The 25597-nt window shown below is 42.6% G+C and overlaps 1 protein-coding gene across 3 annotated transcripts in view; it reads right to left on the bottom strand.

Annotated features, from left to right (window-relative positions):
* DYNC2H1 (dynein cytoplasmic 2 heavy chain 1) overlaps positions 1–25597 on the bottom strand; it is a 694454-nt gene that overhangs the window by 239326 nt on the left and 429531 nt on the right. For all 3 annotated transcript variants that reach the window (XM_077484358.1, XM_077484357.1, XM_077484356.1), the window contains 2 exons: positions 17561–17633; positions 4078–4238 (listed from right to left, as the gene is read on the bottom strand). In XM_077484358.1, coding sequence (XP_077340484.1) covers positions 4078–4238; positions 17561–17633 — 234 coding nt within the window. The remainder of the gene's footprint in view (positions 1–4077; positions 4239–17560; positions 17634–25597) is intronic.

Here is a 25597-nt window from a genome sequence, read left to right on the forward strand (position 1 = left end):
TAGGGACCTGTATTAGAGGTGAAAGGCTGGTAGAAACAAGGGGTGCACCTAAAGCACTGAAGGTTTAAGGAACGGTGTATATTCCACTCATTACTCACTTTGCATGATTATCATCATCTGTGGAACTGATTGCACATGTTTTTGAGTGGACTGTTTATATTTTTATATTTTTTGCACTTCGCACTGGATTTTTTAACTTATCGGAATTTTTAAGATTGTTTTTTGGCAAAAACACCTTTTATACGATTTGCAGTTTTTGCACCAATGCATGGACTTATTGATTGATTCAACTTTGTCATATCGTTATGTTTGATGCACTTTATTACTGGTATTGATACTTTATGCACTTTACTGTGTTGCACTAGTTTTAATACTTTTTATGCACTATATTAATGTATTATATATATTTCTCTATATTTTCTTATTTATATATCTATATTATCTATATTGTTTTGATAGTACACATTGAGTGATATGTTAGTTAGCGCCACATAAAACACCCCCCCCCCCCTTACATCGGACATTTTTGACACATTTTTGGGACCATTGTCAGTTATACAGCAATCATTGCTATATAAATGCAGTGATTCCTGTATAAATGACACTGGCAGTGAAGGGGTTAACCAGTGGGTGGCAGTGTAGGGGTTAAGTGTTCCTAGGGGTGTGTTACTAACTGTGGGGGGTTGGGCTTTCATTTAGTGAACACTGATCTTTGCTCCAATCACATGGAGCAGAGATCAGCATCACTAGTTGCTAGGCAGAATGGAGAAATGCTGTTTACAACGGCACTTGTCCATTCAGCCATCCCGTGAGACAATCGCGGGTATGCCCGCGGCGATCGAGTCCGCGGGAACCCGCAACTGGACTCACGGGGGTCCCAACTCGCCGGCGGCGCGCTCGCGATGGCAGGGCGGCATTGAAGATTGGACGTACCTGTACGGCAATATGCCTGCCCGTGCCATTCTGCTGACGTACATCGGCGTGTGCTGGTCGGGAACCGGTTAAACGTAACCATATTGCTACACTTAGAGGCGCCTCTCTTCTCTTTTATTCTCAGTTGTGACATGGCGCTGCTTGTATATCAAATCAAAATTTATTTTAAAAAAATGCTTGTCTTGCAAAACGCTCTCCGACCAAGTTACTCTCAAACCAAGGTTTTACTGTACTATAAGTGAAGAGAAATTCGAATTCCTTGCAGAAGGCATTCATCTATACATTGTTTCAATTTGAAAGACTCTACTAGTTACATTATCCTGTTTGCATTGCACTTCAACCATGAGATGGAATAGGCATTGTGCAATGTATTGTCAAAGAGAAGCTAATACTATTAAGTTCAACATGTCATTACAGTGGCATTACAGCGGGGATGTCTTCAGATGGTATTCTGGCTAAAAAGGTTAGATAACAAATGTATCAACTAACTATCACAAGTATCTTTTCTTAAGAAACTGCTTGTCCCCAGGCTAACTTTAAGCCTCATACACACGATCAGAAATTCTGCCAGCAAAAGTTGGATGTGAGCTTTTGGTCAGAAATTCCAACCGTGTGTATGCTCCATCTGACTTTTGCTGGCAGAATTTCGGCCAGCAAAGATTGAGAGCAAATTCTCTATTTTTCGGTCAGAAAAAGTTCAGATCAGAAATCCCATTCGTCTGTACAAATTCCGACGCGCAAAATTCCTGCGCATGCTCGGAAACAATTCGGCGCACGCTCGGAAGAACTGAACTTAATTTTCTCGGCTCATTGTACTGTTGTAAGTCACCACGTTCTTGACGGACAAAAGTTCAGAGAACTTTTGTGTGACTGTGTGTATGCAAGCCAAGCTTGGGCGGAATTCCGTCGATGGAAAATCCACTCGTGTGTACGGGGCATTAGTGGTGCCCACACAATAAAGACCTACTCATTTGTTCCCATGTTTTCTGCTGATGAGAGAAATTAGTCAATCTGGTCCTCCCTTTTGATGACTAGCAAGAATTACAAAAGTAACATATTATTTCTCTTGGTTGGGATTGTATAGTCAAAAATACTACTACTACAAAAAAAGTTCTTAGCGTTTAAAAACATATACATCATTGTTAAAATCATCATATAAGAAACAACATAAACAAGTTGATGATGTAATCCGCAAAGAGATCACCATGCTATAACAAACCAGAAATTGTAATGCTTCATCTTATACATCTTCAGCTATACACTGTGGATTACCAAGTGATTACACACCCATTCTAGCAGTTGATGTTTTATGTTCTATCCCACCATGCTCATGTCCCCCTGATAGAACACGTTGATGCTTATTTTCATGACAATATTGAGGCACTACAATTGCCGATTTTTTTTATAGCATGGTGATCTCTTTGTGGATTATGTCTTTAACTTGTTTATGTTACTTTATATACAGTATGATGATTTTTAACAATGATGTAATAAAATTGTGTATCTTTTCACACACTAAGAATTTTTTTTTGATATTGGAGTATTTTGTGCCTATAAAATCCCAATCAAGAGAAGTAAGGATATGTTTGTACATGTAGTGATACGGCCTTGTAATTAACCAGACTAGACTAGACTCTATCTTAAGATTACAAAACTAAGTGACTAGGTCTCCACGTTTGGCCTGCAATGTAAAGCCTAGGCCTTTAGATATTTGGCTAGAACTAGAATAAGCCTTTTTTTTTCCAGGAAATTGCAGTATATCACACTTTTTCTTATGCTTTATCCATCACAGCATGCCAATTGACACAGTTTTTGTTAGCATTTGAGTACAGATCCGCTTTACAGGAAACTGACAAAGAAGTGCATAAAACAGTTTTCTTCACAGCAGATGGGTGGACAGGTCTTCCTTAAGACCCCTTTCACACTGAGGTTCTTTCATGCTAAAAAAGGCACCTGAAAAGCTCATGAAAACCTATTTCCATCAAAATTAAATAATGCTTTCACACTAGGGCAGTGGGCTGGCAGGGTGGTGAAAAAACGCTCCTCTCCATTGAAATTAATGGAAAGCTCTTCAAAAGGGCTCAAATGTTTTACTGGCAGATAAGACGCGCCTCAGTGTAAAAGGGGCCTAAAGTTAAATAAAATTGTATTTGGAGTGTGGCTTTATGCCAAGTGTTTTTTGTGGCTTGTGATCCTGATAAGATCTACCCTCACCACTAATCCTGCCATGGCAGCCATCTTGGCAGCATATTCTACTTCACAATTGCTTTTTGGACTACTTTATTCTTAGTAGATAAAGTAGCAGCTATTGACATTATAATGGAAGGAATCTTTAGAACTTTTGTGTAGTCAAAAAAGCATTATACAGTGCACTGCAGAGAGGGAAACAAGAAAATTAAACTTAGAGTCCTGGTTGTCACTGCTCGATCAGGGTGGGAAATTCAACTCTCAGGGTCATTGTCTAAAACAAAAACATAGGGGAAAAAGCACTGGTCTACTTTATCCAACAATGAAAAAAGGGTCTGTGTGGTGTTAAACTCAAAGCCTATGCATGTTGGTAAGAGACCTGTGTCTGCCCTCACCAAGCCAGACAATACAGCCAACACTTACAAGTAGCCTCACATTTCCTGATAATCACAATAAATGTATAATTACAGTGTGTTTACTAACACCAGACTCCTACACAAATGAATCTCCCCATTGCTGCCATGGTGTTATGAACGTGCCAAAGGGGAAACAGCATTAAACAATCAGGATCTTAGCTGGTACAGATGCAATGTCAAGGTTTAGCTATTCCCCTAATATTCATTAAACCTTTGCATTTAGGAAAAAAGTGAGCAACAGCTTTTCCTATCCTCCTTTGATACGGCTTGCTCCTGAACCGCAGGTACACGTTATTCACTGTGCATGGAATAACTGAAAAACACTTAAGATGTGTATTACACATGAAAATAAACCTCTTCAACAGAATAAACCTATAAAAAAACAATGGGATCTGACCAGCAAGCACAGCTCACAGCATATTAACATAATATTTACCCATGAAACCCCATTTTAGATGATAAAATAGCTTCACGTAGAGTTTTACATTAAAAACCTGAAGGCCAAACATAACAAATGAATCAGGTAGTCTCATATACTTACTTCACGATAACATTCTCTGCCAACTTCAGCACTGGCTAGTTCCTGTAGTTCTTGGGATGGGTCAGCTCCGGGAGATATAATAATGAGAATGGGTTCAATAGCTAGTGTTTCCTTACTGAGACGTTTTAAGTTTAGAGGTGCGGGAGACAATTCTTTCAGGCCTAAAAAACAAAATAAAAAAACACCAAAACAGAGGAGGGTTAAACAAGCCCAAATATCAGTTTCATTGCATTTAGATATCAAACGAGTGAAGAATATGTCTGCAATTGTAAATCAGTTCTAAAGGTACAATAACAGCAGCCCATATGGCAATTATGAGTTATGAGAGGGAGGCCCAGTGTACGATCCATCCTAAACATTTTTACTTTGTTAATTATAGGAAGCACCAGCAGATTTGACTGTAATAACAATGTTGATTCATTGAGAAATCAAGCATTTACAGATTTCTGTTAACCATTGAGCAATGGAAGGCAGATCCAATAGGATAAGCCTATCCTGCTTCTAACACTGTTTTACTTCCTCCATCAGCTCATCCCCCACAGCTATTACCTTTTGTATCAATTGCCCCTTCCTTTTTCAATTGTAAGCTCTAACGAGCAGGACCCTCTGATTCCTCTTGTACCAAATTGTAATGTATGCTCTCATGTTGTAAAGCACTGAGCAAACTGCTGGCGCTATATAAAACCTGTATAATAATAATAATAATAATAATAATAACATGGCAATTATGAGTTATGAGAGGGAGGCCCAGTGTACGATCCATCCTAAACATTCCTACTTTGTTAATTATAGGAAGCACCAGCAGATTTGCAAGTAATAACAATGTTGATTCATTAAGAAATCAATCATTTACAGATTTATGTTAACCATTGAGCAGTGGAAGGCAGATCCAATATTCTACTTGCCATTTTATCAGTAACCACAAAAGACTTAAAGAATAGACAACTGGAATACTTTTGCTGCTTTGGTGGGCGAACTGTTCTTCTGGGAGACATGAAAAAAGCTTTGGCCATAAAAATAAATTGGATATCGAGGATGTGGTTATCTAGAGCAGGGGTCTCAAACAGGCAGCACTCCAGCTGTTGCTAAACTACAAGTCCCATGAGGCATTGCAAGGCTGGCAGTTACAAACATGACTCCCATAGGCAGAAGCATGATGGGAATTGTAGTTTCGCAACAGCTGGAGGGCTACCAGTTTGAGACCCGTGATCTAGAGGATATAGGAAGTGAACCGAAGGATGCCAAACCAATTTAAAGGTCTAAATGTAAAGGCTCTTTATTGTTATTCAATCGACACATATTTGGAATCATAAGGGCAATACTTCATTAGGGCTGTGAAATCTAAAAAAGGAGAACTGGACTGATTGAGCTTTGATTAAAGACCAGACTAACCATGAAAGTGTGGCAAAGACTCTCCGTCACTTTGCTGCCATCATATCATTAATTTGGTTATCAAGGCCCATTCAGCCTGTTTCTTCTTCTCATTGTCCACAGCTATGATGAAGGGTGTAGCCTTAAGCCGCGTACACACGTAGCCGTCTGTCCGACGTACTTAGTCTGGCGGACTTACCGCCAGACTGTCCGTCAGACTTTCCGAACAGGCTACTTGCCCACACACGGCACTTTTTCAGCGGACTAATACGGCGTACTAAGTCCGCCGTACTATCCGCCCTACTTTTGAAATGAACGGACTCGCCCACACACGCGGAGGAAAGTCCGCTCATTTCGAGCGCGTCTCCCGGTAGGCGGGGCCCACGAAGGATACGTCGCTGGCCCCGCCGCCTGGTATGGACTTAAAGGGGAACCCCAACGCCGAAAAAAATCGGCGTGGGGGTCCCCCCAAAGTCCACAACAGACCCTTGTCCCAGCACGCTACCCGGCCGGCCAGGAAAGGAGGGGCGAGCGAGCGCCCCCCCTCCTGAGCCGTACCAGCCTGCGTGCCCTCAACATTATCTTGTGTGTTGTGTTTTTTTTTGTACTTTATTTTACAGGTGAATGGGTAGGGGTACATTGTACCCCATACTCATTCACATAGGGTGGGGGGCCGGTATCCGGGGGCCCCATTATTAAAGGGGGCTCCCGGATTCCGATAAGCCCCCCGCCCGCAGACCCCGACAACCAACGGCCAGGGTTGTCGGGAAGAGGCCCTTGTCCTCATCAACATGGGGACAAGGTGCTTTGGGGTGGGGGGCCGCACGGCCCCCCCTTCCCCAAGGCACCCCCCATGTTGAGGGCACACGGCCTGGTACGGCTCAGGAGGGGGGGCGCTCGATCGCCCCTCTTTTCCTGGCCGGCCGGGTAGCGTGCTCAGACAAGCGTCTGTTGTGGACTTTGGGGGGGGCCCCCACGCCGGTTTTTTTCGGCGTTGGGGTTCCCCTTTAAGTCCATACCAGGCGGCGGGGCCAGCAACGTCTCCTTCGCGGGCCCCGCCTACCTGGAGACCCGCTCGAAATGAGCGGACTTTTCTCCGGGCGGGAAAAGTCCGTTCATTACAAAAGTATGGCGGACTGGCATACACACGGCCTGATTGTCCGCCGAAATGCGAGTCCGGCGGGAAGATTGGAGTGTAAAACTACATTCTAAGTCCGCCGTACTTTCGGGTCAAAAAAGTATGCCGGAGGCTACGCACGGGGGGATTGTTTGGTGGACTTCAGTTTGCCGGACTTTTCCACCCGCTTGTTTGATCGTGTGTACGCGGCATTATATTCACCAAAACATTGAAAAGTATTTTCTAAATAAATGGATTTGAGCCCTGAATTTGGTTTTGCACTCATGTTACAGTTTCCAAATGACTTATCTAAAGTGTTTCATAGTTGCCTTTTTGATTTGAGAGCAGCCTAAACTGCAATGTAAGACGAAACGATTTGTGGACACCTCACCATCACATCTATATACTCTAACCTTGTTGGACATTCCATTCCAAGATCATGAGAATTTGTATGGAGCTAGGCTTCCCCTTTGCGGCTACAACAATTTTCAGTTTTCTGGGAAGGCTTTTCACAAGGATTTTGAATGTACCTGTGGAAATTTGTGCTCCTCATCAGATTTAAAAAAAAAAAGATTTGGTGAGCTCAGGTACTGATGTTGGATGAAAGGAATTGGTTTGCATTTGGAGTTCCAGTTCCTCCCAAAGGTGTCTAGTAAGGTTAAAGTTAGGGATCTGTGCAAGCCACGTGAGCTCCTCCACGTCATTATAGACCTGGATTTGTGTGCTGGGGCACAGTAAGCTGGAACAAAAACAGAAATTCACCAAACTGTTGCCACAAGGTTAAAAGCACACAACCTTTTAAACATCTTTTTGTGCTGTAGCATTAACTGTGACTTTTAATAAAAACACCTGACTAGGGCACCCAATATGGAGGACTACTTGCATACTTTTGGGCATATAGTTAAACAAAACAAAAAAACATTGAACTTCAATATATGGAAACCACTTATCTTACTACAGTAGATCAAAGCTTTTGAGATTCTGCAACATCAAATCCATATACCAGGGGCTGAGAAGATGTCAGAGTGACTGGGATTTACAGATTAGACATAAAAAGAGGAAGACAGATTTGGTTTTCCTGAGGATTGCTAACACTTCTAATCCACACAGACATAGGATAGAGAAATCGGGGTATTGTTCTACTCTACTAAATAGCTTTGTGTATTCTTACATAATAATAACCAGCCAATTTTGTGTAGAAAACAATTTTTAATGAGGAATGGAAGACAAATGGGAGACAGTTCTATAATCACATATGGAGGCACAATAAAGCTGGCCTAACAGAACACTGAATTAAAGCTTAGGCCTGCTAGTCGATTTATAGAATATTCTGTCACTGGCTCAGGGATAGTAAAGAATACAAAGTGCAATTTCCGTTATTTGTTTATAAGCAATCTGTAACATTCCACTGGTTAATAACGTGAAATTCTTTAGAACCTCAATTAGTTGTCACTATAAACAGCCCCCAACCACATGCAATAATGTTTCAATGGAAACCACATCTCCAAACAGATTGTGACATGGACCTTAAATATCATAAAACACTTAATTGCCGAATTAGGTAAAAATTAGCTGTGGATGGGAAGAAATTTCATTACATAAAAATAATTAAAATACAACATTAAATACATTATGCCAGAATTGGCTAATGTATGTTTTGAATGTACAGGCCAGATACAATTTTTAATCACAATTATTTATTGTGGAAAATAAATAATTGGCATGCTATTACTGAAAAAGCAAAGGCTGCCGAGCAGACAAATAAAACAAGTTATTATTTGACGATAAAAATGAAATGTAATGGCAACCTGTGAGTGCAGAAAAATGTCAACTGAGACTGCTGATTTGTTTTTAAAGGTGCAGACCCCAGGCCTATCATCACAAACCCACCTTCACTACCTAGCACGTCATGGACCTAAAACAAGTATACAAGAATAAAATAAAGCCTTTTAACATGGTTGCAAATACGCACATATACCCAGTGAAGTGACCAGCGTCAAGTGATAGGGAGATTAAACAAATCCTCCTACATGCGCTTTACCGGTTTATCTGCAGTCTTTTCTACCTACATCCATTCAAAGTCCAGAATTTATAAAGCTTGTCTGAGCTTCCAGAAAGCAGGGGTGGACAGCTGAAGTAAAACTTTGCAGAGCTCAGTGACGAGAGCCGAGAGCTAATTGAAGGAAAGGGACACGCTCCCTTGCACACAGGAACAGAGCTGAGGCTTTCAAACAAATGCTGTGTGGTGGAGCTCCCTCCCGTGTCATTTTTTTTCTCATGGTGTCAGGAAAACTTTGCAAAAGTGACTCATGCAGATAGCAGAGGAATGAGGCAGCCGAGTGAAATTACACTTGCTGCCCTGGATTGAGACAAGTACACACTATAGGGAGATATGCTTTGTTAATATTTCATGTATAAGGTTTACAACTACTTTAAAGGAGACCTCTCATGACCACAATTTTTTTTATATATATATATATATATATATATATATATATATATATATATATACTGGTTCCTTCATTTTTGTTGGTCTCCCTGTTGGACAGAGGTGGATGTGCTGATGACCACGCTGTCTCAGCATTTACACACCTAGAAAAATGGGACAAAGTGCTACATACGCTTTGTCTGGTAAAAGGGAGGGTATCATTCTGTCTTCGCAGATGTACTTCAATGCAAATCAGTCAGATCACAAAAAATGCAAAATGAATGGATTTGTATAGGCATGACCCAAATTACCTCTAAATCTCTCTCTCTCCTCTCTGTAGTATGTCACAGTATGTAAAAAGTTCAAGCAGGATTGCTGCACTTCAAATTCATGAAATAAACCATGTTTATTTATAAAATGTTAAATGTAGCAGTCCTGCTTGGACTTTTTGTATATGGACCATGGGACGGCCTGATTGCATTGCACTTGGAGCTCCCCGAAGTGCTAGTCACCACATCTGTCTTGGAAATACATTTATTTATTTGCTTTCATCTTGTTCCCGTAGGGAGAAACAGTTTTTGTTACTGCCTGTGACATCACCGGCTTGCAAAATTCAGGGTTTCCCAGCAAGCAGCAAAGAAGAATATTATCTTTTTGGCTGGCGTCTGCTGTCATACCAACGGAGCTTACTCTTACACTTTTGTAATGTGAAAGGTGAATGGTGGCAATCTTAGGGTTGCCATTGCTTTTGGGCCCCAAGAAGTGACCATTACTACTTGCATCTAGAGAGCTCAACCATCTCCTCACATCATCACTGCACAAATGGCGGCTTCTGGTGTTATTAAGAAAAAAAAAAGCCCCCCATGAAATACTCTTTGTCCCTCTGGTACTGTCCCCTGCAGACTCACTGCTCCAAGGTCCAGTGCCTTAGAGCAAGATTCAACTCTTCTTCAGGGTTGAATGATACGCAGCATCATTCAACCCACTTTCTGAGAAACCAGCGTATCGAGGGCCTACACCACGGGGGCACATAAGCCATCCTGGGCTTACAGGTGAATGCTGCACAAAACTGTGCCATGTCAATACTTCATAGGAGGGGTGAAGGCACAAAATGAGTAAAGGCATCCTGGAATTTAAAGTTTCATCCTCAGAAAGCACAGTGGCCAAACAATGAAAATGAATGGAAACACACGGCAACATGAATATACCGCACAATAAAGCGGAGTTTCGCCGAAAAAAAAAAAAAATTAAAAGTCAGCAGCTACAAATACTGCAGCTGCTGACTTTTAATATATGGACACTTACCTGTCCTGGGTGCCCGCAATGTGGGCACCTGAAGCTGATCTTTCCCTCGGCTCTCGGGTGGAGGTGCCACCATCTTCGGTATAGGGAATCAGGAAGTGAAGCCTTGCGGCTTCACTTCCTGGTTCCCTGCTGCGTATGCGCGAGTCGTGCTGCACGATTCCTCTAGTCCCTGCTATCTTCTTGGGCCTGTGTGTCTCCCAAAAGACAGTGGGGTGGACGGAGTAGGCACTGGACGTGGTGTAGGTCACTACAATCACCTCAGTGATCTATGCCCGGAAGTGGGAGAAAATACCTGTATTACACAGGTATCTGCTCCCTCCTCCTCCCTGAAAGGTGCCAAATGTGACACCAGAGGGGGGGAGGATTGCAAAAAGCGCAAGTTCCATTTTTGGGTGGAACTCCGCTTTAATGTCCATGAAAACATGTGCAAAAGTGTGCTACATTTGTGCAAGTCTAAATGTGGCCTTAAAGAGATAATAAACACTCATTCATTTACATCTTCCCTTCAATTTCTGTATGTGGATGATGACACTGTAATTATTTTAACTAAATAAAAAATTGAAGTACCTTTTTTATAATCGATATACAGCTGTCACATGACCCAGCTCTTTCCCAGGCTGGCTGCAGGGAAACGTAAGCAGGAGGAGCTTCTAATCCTCTGCCGCTGGTCACATGTTCAAAATAAAAAAAACAGCCTTTGGCATACAGAATAAAAATAAATAAGTAATATCAATAAATGGTTTTAAATTGGCATACAAATATATATTTGAAATTAAATCTTTATTATGATTTGGAAATAACGTGGAATGTGTGGATTTCTGCCAGTCACAGGGTGTGTCATGCCCCTCCAGCATGTGTCTTAGAATAAGAGGGAGGTGAAGCCTCCAATAATCTACATACAATATCCCGCCACCATTGGGTTTAGCTGGTTAGTGGGCATGGGGGAGGGAGTGGGCTTTCATTTACCACATGTGACTCTATAGTCACATGGGCTGCTCAGATGTAATAAGGAGGAAATGCTCACCATAGAAACTGACTGAATAATGAGCATGTGCAGAGTTGCCACCACAGCTGCAAAATCGCTAGCTAAATTGGGGACATGGACAGAAAGGGGAGACAGAGAGCAGCAGAATCAACCAGTTTTTTTGCAGGATACAGAAAACGAATGTCATAGTGACTGATTGAGTATTAATAGCATGTAATACACCATTTAGTTATAATTTTCATGATGTGGGTTTAGTGACACTTTAAACACAATCGCGGAGCATGATTATTCAGTTATTGATGTATACTGATAAGATTATATTAAGCAAATCACATCCACATGCATAGCTGAGAAATAGAAGAATGCAGATTTCCTTCAAGAGAAAAGCTCTTTCCTGATGCCGACAAGCAGAACTGCCTTCTGCATGTTCCTTGCTTGTCTTTATGGAAATGATCCTTTCTAGAACATTAACATAAGGAGAATAGTAAATGTCTGCAAGTTTCAGCAGCAATTTCTAACCATTTAATGTGTCCATCTTGTACTGTCACTTCCTTTGTAAATGTCAGCAGAAAAGCCAATAGTATCCCAGGAGAATCAGCTACTGCAAAGCTATTAATTCTTTCCTAATGTAGGGATGGCATATAATGTTGTATATATATAAGTCCTGTCACAGAACTCTCTCAATAGAATGTCTCCAGTACACCATTAATGCACAGTCTGCAGCTGTATCAAATCCAGTCGGCTCACCAGCACTGTTCTGTTACAGGAAACTAGGGAGCATTTGAGTAAATTGCAGTTCTTTGCAGGATTACCTGAAGAGAAGCAGACATAACTAGGCTTGTACAACAATTGGAATAACTAAGTTTGTAGGTTTAAATATGACAAATTCTAAATTGGCCTGCTTAATTAGGTTTACTTTGAGCTTGTCTTATAAAATATATATAAATATATATAAATAATATATATAAAATATTTTATACAAGGAGGACAAGGATAAGAAGACAACATATAGTCCAACCTGTGGCCAAGATGTGGCTAATCTAGGCACTTGCTTGTGAATTCTTTTTTTGACCAATCCAGGAAAATGCAATACCTGGCCCACTCCTTCAACACAGTGTAGGGGCTGTGACTGAACATATGACGGATGAGTTCACGAGGACGACTGATGAGTTCACGAGGACGACTGATGAGTTCACGAGGACGACTGATGAGTTCACGAGGACGACTGATGAGTTCACGAGGACGACTGATGAGTTCACGAGGTGTGCTGTAATAGTGACTCCTGTTGCTTCCACACTCAAAAGGAGATGTCAAGGACTCTCCTTTTGAGGCTCTGGTTGGGGACCAGACTCTCCAATTTCTATTCCATGTCAAGGATGATTGTCATGACTGTCAGCATTAAAAGTATAACTTAAAAGCCTAACAATGCCAAACTATTTCATATCATTTACTCAGTTATCTACAAGTTTTTCTACTTCTAATATACTTTATTGAACATAGATTGTAATTGGCAAAGCCAATTCTTTTCATAACATTTTTTTTTGTTTTATACATGTTTTTGTAATTTTTTTATTTTTTTTTGTCTAGGGGTTCAGGGACCTGACATCTACTCACCTAATGCTCCAGTCCTCCCAGTGCAAGGCTGTTCCCTTTGGCTCCTGCCCCCTGCGTGTTCTAGTGGTCTTGTGTGGTGGACAGTTCCTGACGTCATCACGCCCACAGACCAGCTTGCGGGGGAGCACCGTTTTCAAGGGGATTGAAGGATCGGGTAAGTATAGGCTCTGTGTTCACCCCTAGACAAAAATGAGCAACTAACCCATCCAATGTGGGCACAGCCCCAGTGCATGGGAAAACGTTTTTTTTTTGCCCGGAGTTGGGCTTAAACTTTTTTGTCTGAGTTTGAGTATAGATTTAGGTTTATCCCAAAACCTTCCCATATAAACTTGTTCTGCATCAGTTTTCTTTCTCCTTTCCCTCGTTCTTAGGAGCAAAACGAGATCTTTTCTGCTAGAACCTTTATGTTACTAATCAGTTGTTATTCATCCTCTTCCTGCTGTATTTTAATTGGTCATTGCATTAAACAAATAAGGGGGGAATGTCCAAAAGTGGACACCATGGGTCAAATGCTCAGCAGTCAGGCTGTTACAATAGAATGAGGAAGCTTAGAAAAAAAAAATACAATTTATCAAATTGATTGATAAACACAATAAGTTAAAGGACGGGTCAACTTTGACGTATAGTATATCATCCATAGTGGCAGAAGCCAAAGCAGGGCCCTAGTGGGAAAAGCTACCCTTAAACATTGTACAACCCTGACATGATTTGCTTGGCATTAAACTGAAACTCTGTATCACAATGCTCACTTTGTTACTCTCAGTTATGTACATGGCTGCTTGTATTAAAGTGAGATATGTCATGGCTGAAGCAAGAAGAAGAAGAAGGCGAAGAAGCTGTCTGATCTCAAGAACTATAACAACCTGACAAAGGTCAAACTCGATACAAAAGCAATTCACATTTTGTAGGGACTCTCTTCAATGAATAATGTAATACAAAGATGAGCAAGTATCCCCAGTTTGCCAATCAGAATGAAGATATTAAGCACCATAAATAGTGGTGGCAGTTGAATGCTGATTAATGCACTTTGTACACTGCCTATGAGCCAGATCTTTATTTCATTGTAAAATTCTGCATGGTAGATTTGTGTTTTGGTAGTTAGCAGTCAAATCACATATGAGAAAATTTGTAGGCACTCTATTTATCTATTAACTGCTTTGCTATCCTATGTATTTATCAGCATGATACGTAGAAGTGGAGACCACAGAGACAGTGTTGTCATGGTGATAGAAGATGCAGTCTAGACGTTCACCTCCTACGATTTCATGCTCTATGAATGTTCATTTACACCAATAAAAACTAACTGAATCACTAAAGGCTGCTGTTTTTTGCATCATTCATGTAACTCCTAAATTGCGCTCAAGGCCATTTCCCCCCCAGTGCTAGAAACTCCATGACTTATAGCCAGCATTTTCACCTACACACAGACTACTAAACATACATCGTATATAAATAAAATAGGATTTTTGACTTACCGTAAAATCCGCTTCTCTGAGTTCATTAACAGACACAGCGCTTCCTTATTCAGAACCATAGGGTTATATTGCCCCCTACAGGAGTAGGACACTACGCCCATGGGCAGTCCTAGGTGATATACACCCCCCTCTCTGCTATAGGCCTTCAGTTTTGTCAAAAGCAGTGTCAGAAGCATTAAAAACTCCATAGAGGGGTGGGTGCTTTGTCTGTCAATTAACGCAGAGAAACGGGTTTTACGGTAAGTCAACCTTAACCCCTTCATGACGGAAAAAATCCTCTAGACCGCAGTCTGCAGAACCTTGTGGCCAAAAGAGGCACCCACAGATGCCAGCACATCCACAAATTTTGTGAAAGTGTGCACCAACAACCAGGTGGCCACCTTGCACACTTGCGTCACTGATGCCTGATGACAGAAGGCCCAGGAGGAACTCAGCACCTGAGTAGAATGCGCCTTCACCAAGAAGGGAGGAACCCGACCCCTGACAGAATAGGCCTGAGTCATCATCTGTCTGATCCCTTTAGAAATGGTCGCAGAGGAAGCAGACAGCCCCTCTGTGATCACGAACAGGGAGCCTGACCTCTGAAAGGACTCAGTGGCCGCCAAATACACCCTGATCACCTGAACCCCATCCAAGGTGTATAAGGCAAATTCCCTCAGATGTTGTGGCCTGGGACATAGGGAAGGCAACACAATGTCTTCATTTAAATGGTAATCAGAAACAACTTTTGGAAGGAACAAAGGACAAGGTCGAAGAACCACATTGTCCTTATGAATCACCAGGTAGGGCATGCGGCAGGATAGCTCAGCCAATTTCGACACCCTGCAAGCAGAGGTGATAGCCACCAAGAAGGCCACCTTCTGTGACAGAGTGAGCAGGGGAATTTCTCAAATACTTTCAAGCCGAGGCTTCTGTAGAACCGAAAGCACCAGATTCAAGCCCCACAGTGTCAAGGGAGATCGCACAAGTGGAACAACATGTCACACCCCAGAATGAAGGTACGCACCAGGGAATGCTAAGCCAGGGGGCATTAAAAGAAAACCAGCAAAGCCAACACCTGGCCCTTGTTGGTACTCAAAGCCAAATTATTTTTAACGCACCCTGGCTGGAAAAGTCAAAATCGGATCCACCGAAAAGGAACGTGGGTCAAACCCCACTGACTCACACCATGAAATGTACGCTTTACACGTCCAATGATATACCTTCCTGGAGGTAGACTTCCTAGCTTTGAGTAGTGTCAGAATCACAGACGCAGGTAAGCCTCTATCCTTCAACACCTGGCTTTCAACAGCCAGGCTATTAAAGCCAGCGACGGTAAAGCAGGGTGGAAGATTGGCCCTTGGGATAGCAGATCCTTCCAGTCCGAAAAAAAAAGGAGGTTGGCCGCAGACCCCACAGGGTGGTCCCGGTCCATGGCAGCCAAATCAGATTCGGGATCTGACCACTGCAAAGGGACACCCCCCACATCGGTAGCTGTAACGGAACACTAGGACAGCATGCAACATAGAGAGGAAGGGACCCCACTAGACTCACCACCCCACCGGCATAGCCCTTGCTGCCTCCGGTGTAGATCCGCACAAACGTAGCATCTGAGGAAGAGGATAACACAGGAGTCAGCACCGGGTTAAAAGGAGGAGTTTCCACCTGCTAAAAATGCCATCTGGGCTACATAGTAATGGCCGCCACTGCCTGAGTGCAAAAAAAACACCAAATCATGGCCGCCAAGCTACACAAACACAGTCGTCAGCCATAGGAAGTCAGCAGGCACTAGGGAGAAAAGACATCGGCTATGCCAAAAAGGCCACCACCGAATTACACGTGGCTGACAGAAACCCCAGGAAAGCCCCTGAAAGAAAGAAAGAGGATCTGGGCATCGGACTCCCAGGAGTGCCCAGTGCCTCCCCTCCCCCCCGGTAAGCATTGCACCTGACGGCGTGCACCCCCTGCCCACCAGTACTCAACCCCATCCCCTAGGATCCATCATGGCAACACACTACCCCATATAGAGGAGGGAGGGGGAAAGGAGACCTCCAGGGACAATTCACCCCAGGAAAAGAAGGTGCAAGGGCGGAGGGAAACCCGCAGGACCGACCACCCCGGGGAGGGGCCTGTGACAACCGCAAACTCACCAAGGGAAGGGGGGGCATTTACTCACCATACCAGGAGGGCACTGCTCCAGACAGAACTTCCTCGCCACCGAAGTGGGGGGGGGGGGGGGCTGTCGGCCATTAGGGACACTGTGACTCGAGCCGAGACCCAGTCTTATTTGACCTCGCACGACGTTTAACTCGCATGGCCAGCCTTCGCCCAGTCTGGCAGCTGATTGCAGATCTCACCGGAGAAAATCCAGGCAAAAAAACAACAAACAAATAGAAAAAACATTTGCCAGGACTAGATATTTTGTGTAAATATTTTTTACACAGACTATTAATCATTATAAACCCTCTTATGACAGTCTATGGCAAATCCTACAAAGTTGTATAAATAGTCTTCAACAGTGAGGGTTAAAACATACAGATTATATTATCATACAGGATTTATGCAGCGCCAACAGATTCCAGAGCATTTTACAATATAAGAGAAAAGGTACAGTTGCAATACAATTCATTACAAGAGGGTTAGGAGGGCCCTGCTCATGAGAGCTTGTAATCTAATAGAGATGTCATTTGTCAGCTTTTTTAGGCTTTGGGAAAGTCTCCTCGACGTTCTTCAACTACCTGTGTCAATATTTTTTTATGCAAGTGTCCCACGTGTGTATACACGAACGCCCTCGCTCTCTGTCAGCATCTGCAGAGAACACAGCCATGCGGGGCTCCGCCAACCCGGCCATGTCACTTATTTACAGAGCTCTGTGAATTGAAAACAACAAGATCCAGTAGCGGCGTTGTTGAGCGCTGTGGTAGTTCATTGATGCTTCCTGTTAATGTGTAACTGCTTGGTCATATGATGTATGGCCAAACAGCTCACACACAGAGCCTTTAGGAGCCCTGCATAGCACCCACGATCTGCTGATCATGGATGCAATGATTTGATGCTCCCAATTAAAAAACAATAATAAATGCACATTTTTTTTACCTGCAAAAAGATGTGCTATTATTTTTTTTTCAAAGGTGAACTTATCCTTCCTTTAAGATATGCTCTTTCTTCAACCACTTTAATAAACAATTCTATTAGCATTTTAATCTTACCTAACGTCCTACATGCAAATAACGCCATTGCACTCTGCAGTCTGTCTGGTCGAATGGCTTGTACCAATAAGACCTAAAAAACATAAACAATACATCAGTGAAGCAGTTGAGAAAATATTAATGTACCTCTAACATATTTCTTTATTCTCTATACAAAAATACAGGGGGATTTTCCACAGATGTAAAGATAAATCCACTATGATCAAATATAACGTGTGTGGCCCCATATCAAAAGGTTTATAGTTTTGATTTTCAGGGAATAATGTCATGTTTGAGTACTAAAAAAAAAAAAAGAATACTTCACATACAGTGCCTTAAAAAAGTATTCATACCCCTTGACATTTTCCACATTTTGTCATGTTGCAATCAAAAACGTAAATGTACTTTATTGGGATTTTATGTGATAGACCAACACAATTTGGCACATAAAAGTTTTTACAAATAAATATGTGAAAAGTGTGGTGTGCATTTGTATTCAGCCCCCGAGTCAATACTTTGTAGAACCACCTTTCACTGCAATTACAGCTGCAAGTCTTTTTGGGGATGTCTCTACCAGCTTTGCACATCTAGAGAGTGACATTTTTGCCCATTGTTATTTGCAAAATAGCTCAAGCTCTGTCAGATTGGATAGAGGGCGTCTGAACAGCAATTTTCAAGTCTTATCACAGATTCTCAATTGGATTTAGGTCTGGACTTTGACTGGGCCATTCTAACACATGAATATGCTTTGATCTAAATCATTCCATTTTAGCTCTGGTTGTATGTTTAGGGTCGTTGTCCTGTTGGAAGGTGAACCTCTGTCCCAGTCTCAAGTCTTTTGCAGACTCTAACAGGTTTTCTTCTAAGATTGCCCTGTATTTGGCTCCATCCATCTTCTCATCAACTCTGACCAGCTTCCCTGTCCCTGCCGAACAAAAGCATCCCCCAAAACATGATGCTGCCACCACCATGTTTCACAGTGGGGATGGTGTGTTCAGGGTGATGTGCAGTGTTAGTTTTACCCCTCACATTGAGTTTTTCTTTTAGGCCAAAAAGTTCAATTTTGGCCTCAACTGACCAGAGGACCTTCTTCCACATGTTAGCTGTGTCCCCCACATGGCTGCAAACAGAACTTCTTCTGGTTTTCTTTCAAAAATGGCTTTCTTCTTGCCACTCTTCCATAAAGGCCAAATTTGTGGAGTGCAAGGACTAATAGTTGTCCTGTGGACAGATTCTCCCCCCTGAGCTGTGGATCTCGACAGCTCCTCCAGAGTTACCATGAGCCTCTTTGCTGTTTCTCTGATGAATGCTCTCCTTGCCTGACCTGTCAGTTTAGCTGGACGGCCATGTCTTGGTAGGTTTGCAGGTGTGCCATACTCTTTCCACTTTCGGATGATGGATTGAACAGTGCTCTGTAGGATATTGAAAGCTTGGGATATTTTTTTATAACCAAACCCTGCTTTAATCTGTTCCACAACTTTATCCCTGACCTGTCTGGTGCATTCCTTGGCCTTCATAATGCTGTTTGTTCACTAAGGCTCTCTAACAAACCGCTGAGGGCTTCACAGAACAGCTGTATTTATATTGAGATTAAATTACACACAGATGGACTCTATTTACTAATTAGGTGACTTCTGAAGGGAATTGGTTACACTATATTTTATTTATGGGTATCAGAGTAAAGGAGGATGAATACAAATGCACGCCCCACTTTTCATATATTTATTTGTAAAACATGTTGAAAACCATTTATCATTTTCCTTCCACTTCACAATTATGTGCCACTTTGTGTTGGTCTATCACACAAATTCCCAATAAAATATATTTACATTTTTGGTTTTAACATGAAAAATTTTTTTAAACGTCAAAGGGTATGAATACTTTTTCAAGGCGCTGTATGATGCAGCCATGCTAATCCAAATTAGAAGTATTACCTTTATCCTCTTACAGTTGAGTGTACGAAAGTGACTTTGTAATGAAAAAAGTATTGGGACTGCTATTGCTGGTAGTTAGTAGCCTTGTTATGCCTGGCTTCAACACTCAACTGAAATAAGCATGCTATAATTTAGTGTCACAATTCCTTATCTCTATACTCTCAAAGGAGAGGTCAATAGAAGAAGGCCCATATTTTCCTCATGGATGAGTCACTTTAATCACTTGATGCCTTTTTCCCCTTTAATTTTGGTTGTGCAAATTGGGCTTGATTTACTAAAACTGGTGCACCCAGAATTTGCTCCAGCTGTGCATAGTAACCAATCAGCTTCTACGTTTTATTGGCAAAGCTTAGAGTGTAATGCCGCGTACACACGAGCGGACTGTATGGCGTACTTAGTCCGTCATACAATCTGACGGACAGTCCGTCAAACTTTCGACTGAACGGACTTGACCACACACGGATACCCAAACAGTCCGTCGAAAGCTTGCGCGATGACGTGTACAGCACGTACGACGGGACTAGAAATAGGAAGTCCAATACACAGCAAAGCACCCTTCCGCCGTGTAAATCCTTTCTGGGCATGCGCCATTCTTAGTCCGTCGAACTAGCCTACTGACGAGCGGATTGTCCGCTGAAACCAAAGTACGATGGACAGAATTTCGAAAAATCCGAAATACTTAGTACGCCAGACTGCACGCTGAAAAAGTCAGCTGAAGCCCACACACGAGCGGACTGTCCGCTGAAATGTGTTTCGACGGACTAAGTACGCCATACAGTCCGCCCGTGTGTACGCGGCATAAGTTCACCTTTAGGGCACTTTCACACTGCCAGCACCCGGTCATCGGCGGTAAAGCACCGCAATTTGTAGCAGCGCTTTACTGTAGTTTTTGCATCGCTTTTCGGCAGCTACTGGGCAATTTTAACCCCCGCTAGCAGCCAAAAAAGGGTTAAAACCGCCCGCAAAGCGCCTTTCCCATTGATTTCAATGGGCAGGGGCACTTTAGGAGCGGTGTATTCACCGCTCCAAAAGCGCTGCAAAGAAGCTGCTTGCAGGACTTTTTTGACGTCCTGCCAGCGCAGATCCCCAGTGTCAAAGCACTCGGGCTTTCACACTGGGATTGCAGCTGAGGCGTTTTTCAGGCGCTTTACAGGTGCTATTTTTAGGGGTCTTACAGAAAATCTGTGAGGTGAACTTACACTGGACCTGGTCTAGTGTAAGTTCACCTCACAGATTTTCCTGCTGACCTTGAGTACTGACAGGATGGGCTACGCGGGTTCTGATTGGTCCAATTAGAATGCCTCCTATACATACCTTTACAAGGTACGTTTCGGTTAAATGTGCATTCTTTCCTACTAGCCAAAGATTTGCGGTTGCACAATACCAAACAGAGGAAAATGAAAGCTAAACCGATGATTAGAGACACTCAAGAAGGATTCCCAATGCAAGTGTATGTTTGTAATAATCAACGAGTAATACCAAAAGAGATGTTGAGAACGGTATGATCTGTATTCTGTAAACCTTAATAAAAATCATTGAAACATACAAGGTACGTTTAGGAGATTAAGCCACAGGGAGTTGACCTTAAAGATTTTCTGTAAAAGGTGAACTTACCCTTTAAAGTGATATTAAAGACTTGTTTTTCTTTGTTTAAAAATAACAAACATGTCCTACTTACCTGCTATGTACAGTGGTTTTGCACAGAGCAGCCCAGATCCTCCTCTTCTCGGGTCCCCCTCTGGCGCTCCTGGCCCCTCCCTCCTGCCGTGTGCCCCCCACAGCAAGCAGCTTACTATGGGGCAATCGAGCCAAGCTGCAGCGCCGTGTGTCCATTCAGACACTCCCCTCCCCATTTCTCTCCTCATTTGCTTAATGACTTTGATTGACAGCAGCGGTAGCCAATATATATATATTTAGGGTGCTAACCCTTTAGGGCTTGTTCGCACCAGCCCCATTGGGCTATACTAAGCAGCGTTGTCCAACACAGTCCCAATGCACAGACAAGGCAATTTGCCTTATGTCTTATTGATTCAGTTCACACCAATGTGTGGCATTGGTGTGTGCTGAAAAACCACAGGGCAAGTTGCATTTTTTCACAGAGCATTGCGAGACGCTATTAAGTACTGCAACATACTGCCGTGTGTAGCATTAAACTTTTGAATTTCTAGTCCCTAATCCAGATATGCTCGCTGCATACTTGTTCCAGTTAGTGACTTAGATAATTTTACAGTCAGAGACAACCAGGCACCCAGTTCTTTCATGAAGAGGTCAGCAATAGCAGCCAATATACTCTTCTCTGTACAGGTTTCCTTTAAAGCTGATACAAAAGACACAAAATTCATCAATACATCATTAGATGTATTTTTTTTTAATGCAGTCACAGTATAAGTACCTGACTTTGATCTGGTAATGGCCTCTTGCAATCCTCCTGTACAATAGAGCTTAGACTGAGAGAAGGAGAAGTAATACAACGAGCCAATACGGTGTGCTGCAGTGCTCGTTTGCTATAAAAGGAACTCACTTATTGAAGATGGCAGAGTGATAGGGGGATAAGCTCATCAGTTTTTTGCTTCTCCTTCCCTGTCCAGTCCTAGGCTGAGGTAGGAACAACACCTTTAGGTGTTACTTAAAGCAGACCTAAAGTTCCGCTGTTACACATAGCAAGCAGGCACACTTTTTATTGCAGAAGAGACAAGCAATGTCTCTTTTGCAATAAAATACACCTACCTAATGCTTGCTGTCTTCTTTGGCGATATAAACTGAGCTGCACATGCACAGCTCAGCTCAGCTTACATTGCTGCCACTGTCCCTGTGCGCCAGGATGATGGCCTCCTACACATGTGCAAGTGACTTAAACCCATGTTGGCTAATGAATTGTCGCTGAAGACCGCCACGCAGGAGAAGATGTTGCTGTCGATGGGGTTGGGAACCGTTAAAGGAAAGGTAAGTATAGCTCCCTTTAGTTTAACTTTAAACTGCAGTAGAGAAAAATCAGGTATTCTGCACTGTCAGACAGGGCTGTGTAAATCTCAGGCTCAGATGGACATAAATTAAAATTCTTTGCTAGGTAAAAAAACTCCATTATACAGTATCTCACAAAAGACAGTACACCCCTCACATTTTTGTAAATATTTTATTATATCTTTTCATGTGACAACACTGAAGGAATTACACTTTGCTACAATGTAAAGTAGTGAGTGTACAGCTTGTATAACAGTGTAAATTTGCTGTCCCCTCAAAATAAGTCAACACACAGCCATTAATGTCTAAACCGCTGCCAGCAAAAGTGAGTACACCCCTAAGTGAAAATGTTCAAATTGGGTCCAATTAGCCATTTTTCCTCCCCAGTGTCATGTGACTCATTAGTGTTACAAAGTCTCAGGTGTGAATGGGGAGCGGGTGTGTTAAATTTGGTCTCTTCAATCTCACTCTCTCATACTAGTCACTGGAAGTTCAACATGGCACCTCATGGCAAAGAACTCTCTGAGGATCTGAAAAAAAAGAATTGTTGTTCTACATAAAGATGGCCTAGGCTATAAGAAGATTGCCAAGACCCTGAAACTGAGCTGCAGCAGTGGCCAAGACCATAGCGCGGTTTAACAGGACAGGTTCCACTAAGAACAGGTCTCACTCAGCGTCATAGCCAGAGGTTGTCTTTGGGAAATAGACTTATGAGTGCCTCCAGCGTTGCTGCAGAGGTTGAAGGGGTGGGAATGCAGCTTGTCAGTGCTCAGACCATACCCCGCACACTTCATCAAATTGGTCTGCATGGCCTATCTCTATTAAAGATGATGCACAAGAAAGCCCACTAACAGTTTGCTGAAGACAAGCAGACTAAGGGCATGGATTACTGGAACCATGTCCTGTGGTCAGATGAGCCCAAGATGGTTCAGACGGTGTCAGCGTGTGTGACAGCAACCAGGTGAGGAGTACAAAGACAAGTGTCTCTTACCTACAGTCAAGCATGGTGGTCGGAGTGTCATGGTCTGGGGCTGCATGAGTGCTGCCAGCACTGGGGTGCTACAGTTCATTGAGGGAACCATGAATGCCAACATGTACTGTGACATATTGAAGCAGAGCATGATCCCCCTCCCTTCGGAGACTGGGCTGCAGGGCAGTATTCTAACATGATAACAACCCCAAACACACCTCCAAGACGACCACTGCCTTGCTAAAGAAGCTGAGGGTAAAACTGACTGACTGGCCGAGCATGTCTCCAGACCTAAACCCTATTGAGCATCTGAGGGGCATCCACAAACGGAAGGTGGAGGAGCGCAAGGTCTCTAACATCCACCAACTCCATGATGTCATCACGGAGGAGTGGAAGAGGACTCCAGCTGCAACTTGTGAAGCTCTAGTTAACTCCATGCCCAAGAGGGTTAACACAGTTCTGGAAAATAATGGTGGCTAAACAAAATATTGACACTTGGGGCCCAATTTGGACATTTTCACTAAGGGGTGTACTCACTTTTGTTGCCAGTGGTTTAGACATTAACCACCTCAGTACAGTGCAGTTACACCCCCTTCCTGACCAGACCAATTTTCAGCTTTCAGCGCTCTCACACTTTGAATGACAATTACTCAGTCATCCAACACAGTATCCATATGAAACTTGCGTCCTTTTTTCCACACAAATAGAGCTTTCTTTTAGTGGTATTTAATCACTAGTGGGTTTTTTATTTTTTGTGCTATAAATAAAATAAAACGTAAATTTTGTGAAAAAAATGCCTTTTTCTTCGTTTCTGTCATAAATTTTTGCTAATTAGTAATTTTTCTTCATAAATTTTGGCCAAAATGTATACTGCTACATATCTTTGGTAAAAATAACCCACATTAGTATATATTATTTGGTCTTTGTGAAAGTTATAGAGTCTACAATCTATGGTGCCAATCACTGAAAATTCATCACTTCTGATCAGGCCTTCAGTACATCAGGTGTACCTAATTTCTTGAGACTCTAACTAGTCAGGAAAGTACAAATACCCCCCAAATGACCCCTTTTTACAAAGTAGACATCCCAAGGTATTAAGTAAGTAGCATGGTGAGTTTTTTTAAGTTGTCATTTTTTCCCACAATTCTTTGCAAAATGAAGATTTTTTTTTTTTTTTTTTTTTTTTTTACTAAATTGTCATATTATCAGGTTATTTCTCACACACAGCATATGCATACAACAAATTACCCCCCAAAATACATTCTGCTACTCTTCCCGAGTACGCCGATACCACATGTGTGAGACTTTTACACAGCCTGGCCACATACAGAGCACCAACATTGATGTAGTACCTTCAGACGTTCTACGAGCAAAAATGACGCATCTCATTTCTCAACCACCTATTACACTTTTGAAGTCCCTGGAGTACCAGCACAATGGAATTTCCCATAAAATCACCCCATTTTGGAAAGCTAACACCCCAACGTATAATCTGTGAGGCATAATGAGTCTTTTGAATGGTTAATTTTTTTCCAGAAGTTTTTGGAATATGTGGAAAAAAATTAAAACGCATTTTTTTTTACACAAAATTGTCAATTTATAAGATATTTCTAACACATAACATGTATATAGCAAAAATGACACCCCAAAATACATTCTGCTACTCCTCCCGAGTATGGCGATACCACATGTGTAGGACTTTTACACAGCCTGGCCACATAGAGAGGCCGAACATTGAAGTAGTACGTTCAGGCGTTCTAGGAGCATAAATGACACATCTTATTTCATTCCTACCCATCACACTTCTGAAGGTCCTGGACCACCAGGACAGTGAAATTACCCACAAAATGACCCCATTTTGGAAAGTAAACACCCCAACGTATATTCTATGAGACATGGGCTGCAAATAGGTACCCGGGTACTCTGATGGCCTGGTGACAGGTACTCGGGTACTCTGATGGCCTGGTGACAGGTACTCGGGTACTCTGATGGCCTGGTGACAGGTACTCGGGTACTCTGATGGCCTGGTGACAGGTACTCGGGTACTCTGATGGCCTGGTGACAGGTACTCGGGTACTCTGATGGCCTGGTGACAGGTACTCGGGTACTCTGATGGCCTGGTGACAGGTACTCGGGTACTCTGATGGCCTAGTGACAGGTACTCGGGTACTCTGATGGCCTGGTGACAGGTAC

Source organism: Lithobates pipiens, unplaced genomic scaffold (genome assembly GCF_037356315.1).
Source record: "Lithobates pipiens isolate NorthernLeopardFrog02 unplaced genomic scaffold, aLitPip1_a1.2 Scaffold_16, whole genome shotgun sequence".
Taxonomy (NCBI): domain Eukaryota; kingdom Metazoa; phylum Chordata; class Amphibia; order Anura; family Ranidae; genus Lithobates; species Lithobates pipiens.